The sequence below is a fragment of the Lethenteron reissneri genome, chromosome 50 (genome assembly GCF_015708825.2).
Source record: "Lethenteron reissneri isolate LAM-NWPU_2019-01 chromosome 50, ASM1570882v1, whole genome shotgun sequence".
In the NCBI taxonomy this organism is placed as follows: Eukaryota; Metazoa; Chordata; class Hyperoartia; order Petromyzontiformes; family Petromyzontidae; genus Lethenteron; species Lethenteron reissneri.
The window spans coordinates 9,261,262-9,276,316 of NC_083828.1; the positions used below are offsets into that span (position 1 = coordinate 9,261,262).

The 15,055-nt window shown below is 51.5% G+C and overlaps 1 protein-coding gene across 1 annotated transcript in view; it reads left to right on the forward strand.

The window, feature by feature from the left end:
- The first annotated feature begins 11,809 nt into the window (after positions 1 to 11,809).
- The window catches only part of LOC133355025 (A disintegrin and metalloproteinase with thrombospondin motifs 7-like), a 49,399-nt gene continuing 46,153 nt past the window's right edge, over positions 11,810 to 15,055 (forward strand). Inside the window, exons 1-2 of the mRNA XM_061572281.1 lie at positions 11,810 to 12,451; positions 14,636 to 14,810. Of these exons, the coding sequence (XP_061428265.1) occupies positions 12,307 to 12,451; positions 14,636 to 14,810 (320 nt within the window). The 5' untranslated portion in view covers positions 11,810 to 12,306. The remainder of the gene's footprint in view (positions 12,452 to 14,635; positions 14,811 to 15,055) is intronic.

Consider the following 15,055-nt stretch of genomic DNA (forward strand, 5'->3'; position numbering starts at 1 on the left):
TGTGTGTGTGTTAAGGGGAAGCCGTATTTATATGGGAGCTCAGTGAGCGCACAAGCCCAATACCACACCCATCCACAACCACAATCACCACCCACCCACAACCACTCACCAACGCCACACAGACGCACAAGCGCGCGCGAGATAAAGGCAAAGCTACCCCGTGTAGCCTTAACAGGCTGTTGGGGCAAGTGCTGTTAGCGAGCACCTATGAAGGCCGGCACGGCACACGAGGGGGTGGGTGGCCAACACCACACTCGACCGCCTTTGTCTCCCTAGTGACGATGTTTACACATCGCGCCAGGTACTCATTTGAGGCTGAGTCGACCTAGGGGAGGCCCGGGGCCGGTGCAGATAATCGTCACTGGTGTTGGCCGTGAGCGGAAATCGAACCTGAGTCGCCAAGTTCATAGCGCAGCGCGCTAACCGCTTCGCCACCGCTCCCCACACAAAGATAAAGGGAAAGATCCCACGTATAGCCTTAACAGACTGTAGGGGCAAGTGCTGTTAACGAGCACTTGTGAAGGCCGGAACGGTACACGAGGGAGTGGGTGGCCAACACCACACCCGACCGCCTTTGTCTCCCCAGTGGCGATGTTTACACATCGCACCAGGTACTCATTTAAGGCTGAGTCGACCTAGGGGAGGCCCAGGACCGGTTGAGATAAATCGTCACCGGTGTTGGTGGCCGTGAGCGGGAATAGAACTCGGGTCGCCGGGTTCGTAGCGGCAGCGCGCTAACCGCTGCACCACCGCTCCCCACACACACACAGACACACACACACAAAGACACACACACAAAGACACACACGTTGTGAGCTCAACGCTTAACCGATGGTGAGTGGCACGTCGCGCCAGGCAGTGCGTGGCGAACATCACCACAGCGCGGCCGTTTTTGTCTCCCCGGTGCGCCGCTGTTGACTGAGCCGCACGTCGCCAGCGACCCATTGTCGAGGCCGAGTCGACCTAGTGGAAGGCCAGGACCGGTTCACGTAATTCGCCATCGTCGGCGGAGTCGAGGAGAGTTCCGACCTTGGGGGAAGCCCCGGTTCGGCGCTTCGTTCACGCAGCGCGCTAACCACTGCGCCACCGCTCGTCACGCACACACAGTGGTGTACCTAGCCTGGTACCACACACACACACAAACACAAGTTCACACGCAGACTTCAAAGCCAGCGGCCGATTTAAGGGGCCCAAACACGACGACTTTATTGCGATTAAAAAGCGTGACTTTGAACGGTGTATAGATCCGGCTCTATTCCATATACACAATCATACACACAACTATACACAATCATACACAACTACACACAATCATACACTACACACACGCATACACACAACTACACACACGCATACACACAACTACACACAATCATACACACAACTATACACAATCATACACACTACACACAATCATACACTACACACACGCATACACACAACTACACACACTCATACACACAACTATACACAATCATACACACAACTATACACAATCATACACACAACACACAATCATACACAACTACACACACGCATACACACAACTACACACAACTATACACAATCATACACACAACTATACACAATCATACACACAACTACACACAATCATACACACAACTACACACAATCATAGACGCAACTACACACAACGCAAAATCCGATCTCGAGCATTGTAATGACAGCCACGGAACTTCCACGGATATCTATCATGAGGACCTATCGATGATGTCCATCCAAGGAACTTCCACGGATATCTATCGTGAGGACATCCATCCCGACGATGAAGCCACAGGCACATCCGCGGATGCACCCTTCTCAATAAGCTCCCGTCGATTTTCATCGGCGAAGGCTCAAAGAAAAAAAATCCACGAAAATCCAAACCCGCCCGCCCATCCCAGCGAAGACCTGGAAACTTCCACGGAGATTCTCCCTCCCGTCTCGGGGTCAGACGAGGTCAGGGTCACATAATGTCCCGCGGTGGGGGTGGGGGGGTCACTCTAGGACATGTAGAGAGGAGGGAGGGGTGGGTGGAGGGGGGCTGTGACGTCACCGGATCGAGATTTTTGCACGATAGCGCACGATATGAGATCGCGATGTAACGATTATCGCGATTCTAGATTTGAAGCTTTCGTGACTGCAAGGATTCATACTCTTAGGTTGTTTGGGTAAAGTCACGTAGGTGAATAATAAATAATAATAAAAAAATAGAAATAATAATTTTATTTCTATTATTATTTATATTATTTTTTACCCCATTCGCTTTGTGGTGCTTTGCTGCACTGCAAGAGTGAAACGATGTATGTGTACGTGAATCTACGATATTTAACATCATCACTGCAACCACTATCCACCAGTAGTTTATGATCGAGGTGGTGTTGATGATAATTCACTACGTAACACAATTTTTGTTCCTGGGTATTAAGTGTTATTTTTTAATTGCTGATGCCTAAAAAGTATAGTAAATGGCTATTATTCCCCACAAACTTTGCTTTTGTGAACAGGACTTTACGTGAAGGAATGACACAAAAATCGCCCGTTTTCTCTTAAAAAATAGGTAAATTTCAACATATCACTGCCCTGGTCACAAAAGCAAAGTTTGTGGAGAATAAGAGCCATTTTCTGTTCTTTTGAAACATAGACAATTAGGAAATAACATTTACTACCCAGGAACAAAAAAAAAATGTTTTCTTACATAGGATTATAATTAAAAAATATTTAGCGTCGTTCATGCTCGGTGCCGCGGTGGGGAGATGTTAACTACCTCGCCTGGTATACAGGAGGGACCTGGGTTCGATCCGGACCCTGAGGGCTGCTGTATACTTGGGAGTTTGCGTGTCTCTCTCCCCGTGGTGGCATGGATTTTTGTCCAGGTTCCTCCGGTGTTTCTCTCCACATTTAGAAACGCGCGTTCCGAGTGTTTGGTGGCTATAAATGTCCACATCATGAGCCGCTTTGTTGAGCTATCATTTATGATAACCAGATCGCTTCTGAAAAGGAGCTGCATAGCTGCGGGCCTTACCTGGTAAAATAAAATAAAAAACATCTAATCCTGCATAACGCACGGGCATAATATGACTTCTTCCCCCCTCCAACCCAGCTTAAATATACGCTCCAAGCTTGGTGGTGTTTCATTCTTCACCTGAGGACGGCTGCTTGCGTTGTGGCCGAAACGTCGCGAGAATTATTTTATTATTTTGATTATTTTATTACTTCCCTTCTACGTGACTTTACCGAAAGAACCAAGAAGATGAATCCCTGCAGTCACGAAAGCTTTAAATCGAAAAATAAAAAAAGTAGTTCGTAGGTTAGTTTTAGAGTTTATAATTGCATCTCACAACGCTGTACATTAGGTATATGCAAGGGCCAAATAGTGACTGCTAAGCCAATGAAAAAAACCCTCTGAAAATCTTTAAGACTCAGCAAATAAATGGCGCCAAAACTAAAAGTCACGAACAACAAAACTGTCATCACAACAGAGACATTATTGGTCTATTCGGTCATCAGGAGGGTGACCCAGGACATCAGGGGGCCGCGCGTGACAAAGCTCGTCCGTCCGACCGATCGGCTCTGAGTGATTCTTTTGGGGGGCGCAGAAGCAGGCACTCGAAGGCATGAACCGAGAACTCGGGGAGGGGATTGAACTGAACTCGGGGGATAAAGATAGGCGGGGATGGGGGTGGTTGTGGGGGTGTCTAGCCCGTGACGAATGTTCAAAACGGTGAGTGAGCGAGTTCAAAGTTGGAAGTTGATTTTCTGAGCTCGATAGATACCCAGTGGAGGGATCTTACAATGGGGGTAACACGAAGGTTAACCGCGTGATGATGATGATGGTGGCGCTCACGTTCACCGGTAGGCGTAATCTCAGCCGGAACAATCCGGAACGCCGCTGTTCCAGGCTAACGCACGCACGGTACTTTACGCAAAAGTATCGTCCAAATAGGATCGTGGTTACGCGAGACTTATTCGTAATCCCGTGTTACGGGCGGACGGACGGAGGCTAACGCATACTCTTAGGTTGTTTCGGTAAAGTCACGTAGGTAAAAAAATCTAAATTAAATTAAAATTAATAAAAGTAAAATAAAAATCACGACGTTTCGGAGGCAACACAAGCTTCCGTCTTCAGGTGGAACCGTCACAGCACGCTTGCTGTATCAAGTACAGAGGCTAACGCGTCAACACCTTGAACCCTCCGTTGCCTGCTACGTGTTAAAGCGGAACGAACGCTGCACAACCTCCGGCTCGGAACAGCTCGTGAATAGAATCTGCGACGAATCCACCATACGGTGTATAGCGGAGCGGTGTTTTCACACGACAACCCCCCCCCCCCCCCCATCAAACCAGTTGCAGATGAGAGGTCGCCTACTGAGCCGGGGAGTTCAGTAGCCGTGTCAGGGACACACCAAGTCAAGACCACTGGAGGGCCAGGGTTTGACAAGCGGTTTCTCGAGTGTGATGAATTTCATGGTCTCAGCTCAGTCACCAACGACACTACAGAGACGTGAAATAGACACCCACAGGTCGACACAGAGACTCGTAGACTCGCACAGACTGAGTTGCCGTTAAACCTGGTTCGCAGGTGTGGTGAGTTGATTGGTCTCAGTCCGGTCGCCAATGACTTCCAGAGAGACCCAGAGACTTACACAGAGAGAGAGAGACTCGCATACAGGGGCTCCTCTACTTACGAACGAGTTAGGTTCCAGAGGTCTGTTCGTAAGTCGATTTGTTCATAAGTCCACCTTTATTCCTGACGACTCCAAACATGTTGTACGGAATGTACACTAAACACGGGGAATGGCTTTAAAAGTGTTCATGTTCTGCTGATGTAGTTGACACTGGTTCTTCACGTTATGTCGATGTAGATGCCACTGGTTCTTCACGTTTTGTCGATGTAGATGCCACTGGTTCTTCATGTTCTGCTGATGTAGATGGCACTGGTTCTTCACGTTTTGTCGATGTAGATGCCACTGGTTCTTCATGTTCTGTAGATGTAGATGCCACTGATTCTTCATGTTCTGCTGATGTAGATGGCACTGGTTCTTCACGTTTTGTCGATGTAGATGCCACTGGTTCTTCATGTTCTGTAGATGTAGATGCCACTGGTTCTTCACGTTCTGCAGGTGTAGATGCCACTGGTTCTTCACGTTATGTAGATGTAGATGCCACTGGTTCTTCATGTTCTGCTGATGTAGATGGCACTGGTTCTTCACGTTTTGTCGATGTAGATGCCACTGGTTCTTCATGTTCTGTAGATGTAGATGCCACTGGTTCTTCACGTTCTGCAGGTGTAGATGCCACTGGTTCTTCACGTTCTGCAGTTGTAGATGCCACTGGTTCTTCATGTTCTGCTGATGTAGATGGCACTGGTTCTTCACGTTTTGTCGATGTAGATGCCACTGGTTCTTCATGTTCTGTAGATGTAGATGCCACTGGTTCTTCACGTTCTGCAGGTGTAGATGCCACTGGTTCTTCACGTTCTGCAGTTGTAGATGCCACTGGTTCTTCATGTTCTGTAGATGTAGATGCAAATGGTTCTTCACGTTCTGCAGGTGTAGATGCCACTGGTTCTTCATGTTCTGTAGATGTAGATGCCACTTGTTCTTCATGTTCTGTAGATGTAGATGCCACGGGTTCTTCACGTTCTGCAGATATAGATGCCACTGGTTCTTCACGTTCTGCAGATGTAGATGCCACTGGTTCTTCACGTTCTGCTGGTGTAGATGTCACTGGTTCTTCACATTCTACAGATGTAGATGCCACTGGTTCTTCACGTTCTGTAGATGTAGATGCCACTGGTTATTTATGTTCTACAGATATAGATGACACTGGTTCTTCACGTTCTGCAGATGTAGATGCCACGGGTTCTTCACGTTGTGTAGATGTTACTGATTCTTCACGTTCTGCAGATGTAGAAGCTACTGGTGCTTCACGTTCTGTAGATGTAGATGCCACTGGTGCTTCACGTTCTGTAGATTTAGATGCCACGGGTTCTTCACGTTCTGCAGATGTAGATGCCACTGGTTCTTCACGTTCTGCAGATGTAGATGCCACTGGTTCTTCACGTTCGGCTGGTGTAGATGTCACTGGTTCTTCACATTCTACAGATGTAGATGCCACTGGTTCTTCACGTTCTGTAGATGTAGATGCCACTGGTTATTTATGTTCTACAGATATAGATCACACTGGTTCTTCACGTTCTGCAGATGTAGATGCCACGGGTTCTTCACGTTGTGTAGATGTTACTGGTTCTTAACGTTCTACAGATGTAGAAGCCACTGGTGCTTCACGTTCTGTAGATGTAGATGCCACTGGTGCTTCACGTTCTGTAGATTTAGATGCCACTGGTTCTTCGCGTTCTGCAGATGTAGATGCCACTGGTTCTTCACGTTCTGCAGATGTAGATGCCACTGGTTCTTCACGTTCTGTAGATGTAGATGTAGATGTCACTGGTTCTTCACGTTCTGCAGGTGTAGATGCCACTGGTTCTTCACATTTTGCAGATGTAACTGCCACTGGTTCTTCACGTTCTGCAGATGTAGATGCCACTGGTTCTTCATATTCTGAAGATATAAATGTCACTGGTTCTTCACGTTCTGTAGATGTAGTTGTCACCACCGCCATCTATTGCAAGCAGGTGAACTTACGACTCTTGCTCCGAACTGGCGACTGAACGTACGGGGACCGGTTTGTTCGCATCTCTGAAAATTCGTAATTCGAGCGTTCGTAAGTAGATGAGTCCCTGGATCCACACACAGACGATGCCATCACTGAGCACCGCCACACAACCTCCCGTCCTGCGGCACACTGAAACAGGCGTGAAACGTCTTCGAACTGCGTTTGTTTTAGTATTAGTTAGACTTGTACCTTTAGTATAGTTAGACTTGATAATTGTTTTTTTACCCTTCTATCTGGCAACAAAACTGACACCTTTATTTACAAGGAGTCATGTTTACATAGACCACAATACCTGCAGTCATAATGCAAACAAAAAACATAACTCTGATAATGTGCACTTATCAGAGTTATGTTATGACTGCAGGTATTGTGGTCTATGTAAACATGATTGCTTGTAAAAAAAGGTGTCAGTTTTGTTGCCAGATAGAAGGGTAAAAAAACAATTATCATATTTTTACTGGTAAATGAGGTTCCAATGGTATAGTTAGACTTGTAAACCACTTATTTAAGATTTAAGATTCCCGTATATTGAATGTATGCACCTTCCGGCCAAAGTAAATTCCTTGTCTGTGCGAACTTTCATGGCGAATAAAACCTTTTCTGATTCTGATTCTGTTTACTCGAATTCGTCGGAGGAATCGAACACGATCATCGGCAGAGGAATAATCGATGACCATCCGCAGCTCTTAATCTCCAACGACTGTGCCAGTCGACCGTCCCTCTGCCCTGAAGAAGGCTCATTGCCCGGAACGTGATTCCGTTACATGAACAGTGGTTCTTCAATGTGAACGTTGTACACGGGTTTCCACAGTGCATTGTAAATCAAATTAATCGCTTAGGGGCCGTCCATAAATGACGTCACGCACCTGGGGGGGAGGTTGGGTCAGACATTTGTGACGATGGGGGGGGGGGGGGGTGAGAAATGTGACGTCACACAAAATGTGCAACTTTAAATAAATATAGACAACATCTACGTTCTACTACCCGTACCCGACCGGGTACGGGTAGGGTACGGGTATCGGGTACCCGATTGCGACGTTGCAGGCGCGGGTGGGTTGATTCTAGGAACTTGAATTGTGAGAAGAGACAAGACGTTGGGAAATGAGTGACAAACGGTTACTCACCAGTGACTCACGGCCTACCCGTACCCGGCCGCACCAGGATGGTAAACGGGTACCCGCCGGGTACGGGTAGCCGGGTATCGGGTAAGGTACGGGTATCGGGTACCCGGTTGCGACCTCTGCAACGAAGCGACTTGGAGGCGCTCTCTCTCTCTCTCTCTGCATCGCGTGTCTCTGCCGCCGCCTGGTGCTCGACATCGCCGGCTCATTTGTCACGGCAAGCCTCTCCGGCCATGCGCGTGTGAGGAAGGGCCCGTTGCCCGAAACGTCGCCTATTGTACACTACTCCTTTGGAGGCCGCACAGTGTTGTTCTTAACGGGACGCGTTTTAGAGTTTTTTTTGTGTTGGCTGCGGGATTTGTCCGCCACTGCCAATGCCGCTGTCGTCAGAGGTTCGATTTGGAAGCACCCAGAGGGGCCCAGCACCCAAGTTTCTCTCTCGTGTCATCTTATCTTGAATTGAATCGATGTATCGCCTTATCCGATGCGCTTCACGGGGCGTTGACGGTGGTGCAACGCATGGACGCATGGAACGGTGGCGACGAGGCGAACGAAATGGATGCGAGGAAGCGATGGGGGCGAATCTGTGATGCGTGAGTTCGGTTGAAGCGAAATCGATGGAAGTAATACGATGAATGCATTGATTGAGCGGGGGTTAAGGAGTGATAGCCATATACAGGCAGTCCTCGACTTGCGATGGAGATGCGTTACGACGACCCCATCGTAAGTCGCAAATATCGTAAGTCGAAGATGGCCTAGCCTACCCAGGAGTCTTAAAGAATGATGATAATTTAGCAAAACAGAGCAATTTATAGTACCGTACTGTATAAACTATATACTGTTTGTATTTATTAATTACAATACTGTATTGCACAGTAACATGTAAAGTAAAAAAACCAAGGTAAATTCTTAGCCTACCTATATGAATTGCAATTTAATAGAAAGTTTTTTTCAGGAAACAATCCTATCTGCTATAAACAAAACTTTTAACATGCATTGAACGTATCGTATCGTGGTGACCTTAAAATGAAATCGCTAAAGCTACGTATCATACATATGCATTGAACGTATCGTAACGTATCACATTGTACTGTACTCACCAAGATTCTGTCCGTCGTCTGCATACTTGAACGATGTTAGGTTGTTGATGGCAATTTTGTCGTATCGCCAACGCCATCGTAAGATTGAAAAATCGTAAGTCGGACCCATCGTAACTCGGGGACTACCTCTAATGGGAATGTGAGGAGGGTAGAGTGAGGAAAAAAAGTATTTGATCCCCTGCTGATTTTGTACGTTTGCCCACTGACAAAGAAATGATCAGTCAATAATTTTAATGGTAGCTTTATTTGAACAGTGAGAGACAGAATAACAACTAAAAAATCCAAAAAAACGCATGTCAAAAATGTTATAAATTGATTTGCATTTTAATGAGGGAAATAAGTAGTTGACCCCTCTGCAAAACATGACTTAGTACTTGGTGGCAAAACCCTTGTTGGCAATCACAGAGGTCAGACGTGTATTGCAGTTGGCCACCAGGTTTGCACACCTCTCAGGAGGGATCAAATACTTTTTTCGCTCACTGTAACAGGAACGGTGGCGGTTATGAGGGGGAGATTCAGGGGTCGTGGGGTGAGCTGGAGAACAACAATCTTCGTGTTTTGAGGTGAGGAGCGCAAACTTGGTGAACGAAGGTGACCGCTTCATGTGGAAGTTTGTTCGGGTGAAGGGGGTGGGCGAGTGGAGAGAGAGAAAGCGCGGATCGAGCACAATGGGACTTGGCTTTTGGACCAATTTTATTGCTGCCATCAATAAAAGTGGTTCAAAATCTACAGGTAGTCTCCGACTTACGATGGTCCGACTTACGATATTTCGACTTACGATGGGGTCGTCGTAACGCATCTCCATCGTAAGTCGGGGACTGCCTGTATTTATAGGAGTAGGGGATTCTTGTGTCCGTCCGTCCGTCGTGAATCCAAAAATGGGAGGGGTGGGGAGGGGAGGGTGGGGAGGGGCTGGGTGGGAAGAGTGGGGAGGGAGCTGGGTGGGGAGGGTGGGGAGGGTTGGGCAGGGTGGGGAGTGGGAGGGGTGGGGCTGAGTGGGGAGGGGCTGGTCACCCCGTGGTGCCATTATAAAACGTAACGTTTAACCTACTCACGCCGGCTTGTGCCCGCCCTCACAGTCGGGCATATTTGCGGAATACACCACGCCGCCGTTGACCCTGTCCATTGACCGAGCAACCCAACGTTCCTACCAGCTCCCTCCGCAGGAATGTGTTCAGAGCATGTTTGTTCACCACAAGGATGTGTGGTTAATGCAGACGTGATTCCTTGCAAAACCTTTCTATTTTGGTGTTAGAACATCTTAACACCTGTTTTATTTTCAGAAATAGTAAAACCTATTCTTAGTTTTTATACTTTGATACTGGGAAAAAAGATCCCATGAAAAAGATCGCCTTACCTACGGTAGACATGGGATATTGACAATTGTAGAAATGATAATTGTTTTTTATCCTTTTATCTGACAACGAAACTGAAACCTTTTTTACAAGGAGTCATGTTTGCATTGACCACAATACCTGCGGTCGGAATGCAAACAAAAACACAACTCTGATAATGTATGCTCTGTCCTTGAAATGTATTGGTCCACACCTGAGACAGCTTTTCGTAGAGCCCAGTCTCACATGGTGTTGGACCAGATGATGCCAAAAGGCGCACGAATCAATTTCAAGGACAGTGCATACATTATCAGAGTTGTGTTTTTTGTTTGCATTCCGACCGCAGGTATTGCGGTCAACGCAAATATGACTCCTTGTAAAAAAGGTGTCAGTTTTGTTGCCAGTTAAAAGGGTAAAAAAACAATTATCATATTTTGCGACTGGCAAAGGAGGTCCCAATGGTGTAATTGTAGAAATGTCAATCCCACATCTTAACAGATGGGGGCAGCATTGGGACACAACATTCCCCACCTCCTGTCCCATCAACCGATTCTGCTTTGCAAGAGCGACGCTCTCAAGCAGAGATCTGTGCAAGCGTGCTAACGGTGCACCGGTTTCCACTGTTTTGGGCCTCATCAGCAGAGTCAGGCTCATGAAACAATGCTGCTGAGTTTCCATTGCACAAGGGCACTCCGTCTAAACTACTGGGACCCATGATACAGCCGCTCACCCCGAACAATGAATGCTCTGATACGTGGCATTGTCTTTGTGCTGTTCGCATTTTGGCGTTGTTCTCCGACCATCGGATTCTATTAATTGTGAGCTGTTTTGAATGGACCGTGGCAGGAGTGCGTTTAGGATGTAATCAGGAGGAGGTAGTGATGGGTGGGACGCGTGGTGTGCAGGGTGGAGGAGGTAGTGATGGGTGGGACGCGTGGTGTGCAGGGTGAAGGAGAAGGTAGTGATGGGTGGGACACGTGGTGTGCAGGGCGGAGGAGGAGGTGGTGATGTGTGGGACGCGTGGTGTGCAGGGTGGAGGAGGAGGAGGGCCGGTCAGCGAGACGGACATTGGAGTGGCTGGAACACCCGCCAATGGCCGTCTTGGTGACACAACATCACCAAGCGCGCACACAGACAGTCAAAGATAGAGCGATCACACTGCGTGGGGGGGCGAGTGCTGATAGCGAGCACCATTTAGATAGCGAGCACCACACGAGGCACGTGGGTGGCCGAGACTCCCCTGCCCGGCCGCCTTTGTCTCCCCTAGAGGAGGCTCAAGACCGGTTCAGATCTTCGTCATCGATGTCCGGTCTCCGAGTTCGCAGCGAAGTGAGCTTACCACTGCGCCACCGCTCCCCCCCCCCAACACACACTCGGGAGTCAAACACGCTCGGCTAGACGAGACTGCAGCTAGCGTCTGGGTTGGGATTGGAAGCAGGGGGAGTGCAAACAGTGGCGGGGCAGCGGAGGGGAGCAGAGAGGGGGAGAGTGCAGGGAGAGTAGGTGGTGGGGGGGGGGGGTAACGGGAGGAGGGGAGAGTGGAGGAGTGGCGAGGTGAGAGAGGGGGGAGGGGATCACTGTGCAGGAGGGGAAAGCGAGGAGGGCTCTCTGTGTGTGTGTGTGGGGGTAGGGAGAGCTCTGAGCGCAGAGAGACCGCGGCGAGAGAGACACTGGGAGAGAGAGAGAGCCGGAGAGCAACTCTATCCGATTCGGCTCAACGCAAATCCGTGCACCACGCGAGCCAACAGCTCCATTCGGAACAACCACGACCACCTCGACTCCGTGATAACTTGACTCGACTCCATGCAACGGGACGCAATTTGGAACTCAACTGAACGCAACTCTGCGCGTCTCGACTCCACGCAACTCTAAGCAACTTGACGCAACTACGTATCGTTTAATGAGACCCCCCCCCCCAACTCCCTCCTCACCTCTCTCTCTCTCACCCCTCCTCAACTCGAAGCCACGGAACTCTGTCCAACCGCAACCAAAACTCGCCGTTGACTCTCGACTCGACGCGATGCGACTCGCTTGAGATCGCCTTTTGCGGCCGCGCGCGACCGACGCGGCTACATGGAGTTGCCCAGACGCGCCATCGCCACCATCGTCATCATCATCGCCACCACCATCACCACCTCCATCATCATCATCACCGCCGCCGCCACCACCGCCATCCCGAGCGCAACCGTCGACTCGGTGTTCCCCGATAATGAACAAGGTAAGGCGGTTTCGCATTCGCGCGGATTATTAATCGCATCGAATATTGCGTCCTCGATAACAATTCCGTGATTATCGCGATTCACGAAACGCTGCGCCCGCGTTCGTTGCACGACGCCCCTCTAAGATGTGACCACACACAAAGAGAGATCCCCCCCCCGCCCCTGGCGACGGACTCTTGGCACAAGCTTCTGTTCGCGAGCAGCTGTTGCAGGCCGGCACAGCTGACGAGGGTCGGGGGTGTGGCCGCAACTACGTCAGTGCCGCCTTTGTCTCCCCGGTGTTTGACGTTGACGTACCGAACCAGGTACTTGAGGCTGAGCTTACCTAGGCGGGGGGTGGGGGGGGGACAGCAGCGACTCAGATAATCGTCACCGGTGTTGGTGGCCGTGAGCGGGAATCGAACCATCTGGTTGCCCGGTTCGTAGCGCAGTGCGCTAACCGCTGCGCCACCGCTCCCCACCAAGTCGCATTAACTGGATTATAAGACGCGTACCTGGAGATTGCCTTGACATATAGGTGGAGCGTCGTTTAATCGGGTGCTGGGGCTCATTTACAACAACGCAGCCCGTTGTATCAACAGCTGTGAGGGTCGTGTGCGTATTTGACCATACTTCACCACGCTGGCCATCGGCGGTTGGTGGAGGGGGGTGGTGGCATAGACGACGTCGGAGTGGATGACAGACGTCCGACACCGCAACGGATCCGTTCACACGCGGTGCCCTCAAGGCCCAACCCGCAAACCCGGCCGGGCGCGCAGCGTGGCCTGATCCCCATCCTACTGCATCGCCAGGCTCAACTTTTCCGCCTGCTTAGCTTGCGAGAGTCGAGGCGCATCGGACGCACCGCGCGGGCGATTTGGCCCAGGGGTCAATGACGACGGGACGGCAGTTGCCCCAGGAAGGGAGGGAGGAGAGGGGAGAGAGAGGCCGTGGCCACGGAACTTCATGCACTACCAGGGCCCTCTCAATTACCTCGGTGGAGCATGCGACGTTGGGCAGACGCGGAGACACAGATGCGGAGACAGAGAGAAACGGAGACACAGAGACACGGAGACACAGAGACACACAGACGCGGAGACACAGAGACACGAGCACGGAGACACAGATGCGGAGACAGAGAGAAACGGAGACACAGAGACACAGACGAGGAGACACAGAGACACGGAGACACAGAGACACACAGACGCGGAGACACAAGAGACACGCACGCGGAGTTGGGCAAATTCTTTGTCACGGAATTTGGCAGCGCCGCTTGACTTCTTCCTTGCTCTTGAGATGGAGCACGAGAGAGAGAGCGCGCGCGAGGGGTCGTGAATCCTCGCCCCCCTCCCCACCCACCGTGCCACCCCGGGCCGCACCACCACCCCCACCGTGCCACCCCGGGCCGCACCCCCACCCCCACCGTGCCACCCAGGGCCGCACCACCACCCCCACCGTGCCACCCCGGGCCGCACCACCACCCCACCGTGCCACCCCGGGCCGCACCCCCACCCCCACCGTGCCACCCAGGGCCGCACCACCACCCCCACCGTGCCACCCCGGGCCGCACCACCACCCCACCGTGCCACCCCGGGCCGCACCACCACCCCCACCGTGCCACCCTCGCCGGCCCCACGGCGAGTTTCTTTGCCGCGAGAGCGGAGCGAGCTCGGAGCGCGTGGCCCTCGTCCTGATGTCTCTTCGGGAGGGTGCTGATCACGGGCGGAGTTTTCGGAGCGGGGAGGGTGCACGGGGGTGGGGGGGGGGGCATTGCCCCCCTCCCCACCTCCGTGCCCCCCCCCCAACACAAATATAGAAGGCAAAATTCCGCCGATGGTGCTGCTGCTGCCACTTTGGGATAGTTTGGCCAACTCCACTGCTGATGCGAGTTGAGCTCCACGCGCGAGGAGGAGGAACGGGAGGGCTAGGAAGGAGACCCCCCCCCCCATCCCCCTTGAGAGGGTAGCGCTCGAAGCTCCGCACAGATGGATTCACGTTGATGGAACGCCACCACGCGGCCTACGCCTCCAAGCGCCGGACAATCTCCCTCCCGGCCAGGTACGAAGCGGGCTCGCTCCTGCTTGGCCCTGTCGATTTAGTGCTAAAGCAGGTCTCTCTGTAAGATGCTCAAAAACGCATCGCCTCCGTGTCTCCTCGTCCCGTGGTGCCTGGCGCCGTCTCCGTGTCTCGCTGTCCCTCCCCAGGTCGCTCTGTCCGCCGCCAGGACCCGGACTTCCAGGTGACTGTCCCCGTGAGACTGACGTCACGGGCCCAGAGGGACGTGGGGCCACGGGGCCCCCCACTGCGCTACCTGCTCAGCCACCACGGGAAGCGCGTTCGTCTCGACCTGAGGCCCAACCAGGCCCTGCTCGCGCCGGGGTAACTCCTGCCAGCCGTGGGGGGGGGGGGGGGGGGGGGGAGGGCACGGGCGAGGCGGGTGGGGGTGGTGGACGATAACTGATTGGATGTGAATGAATCGGCGAGTTGTGCACACTGCAAGCAACGAACTGGCCACGAAGCAGAGGTCGCAAACGGGTTTTGATTCCTTACCCGTACCCGGCCGCACCAGGGTCGCAAACGGGTACCCGTACCCGGCCGTACCCGTACCCTACCCGTACCCGGCT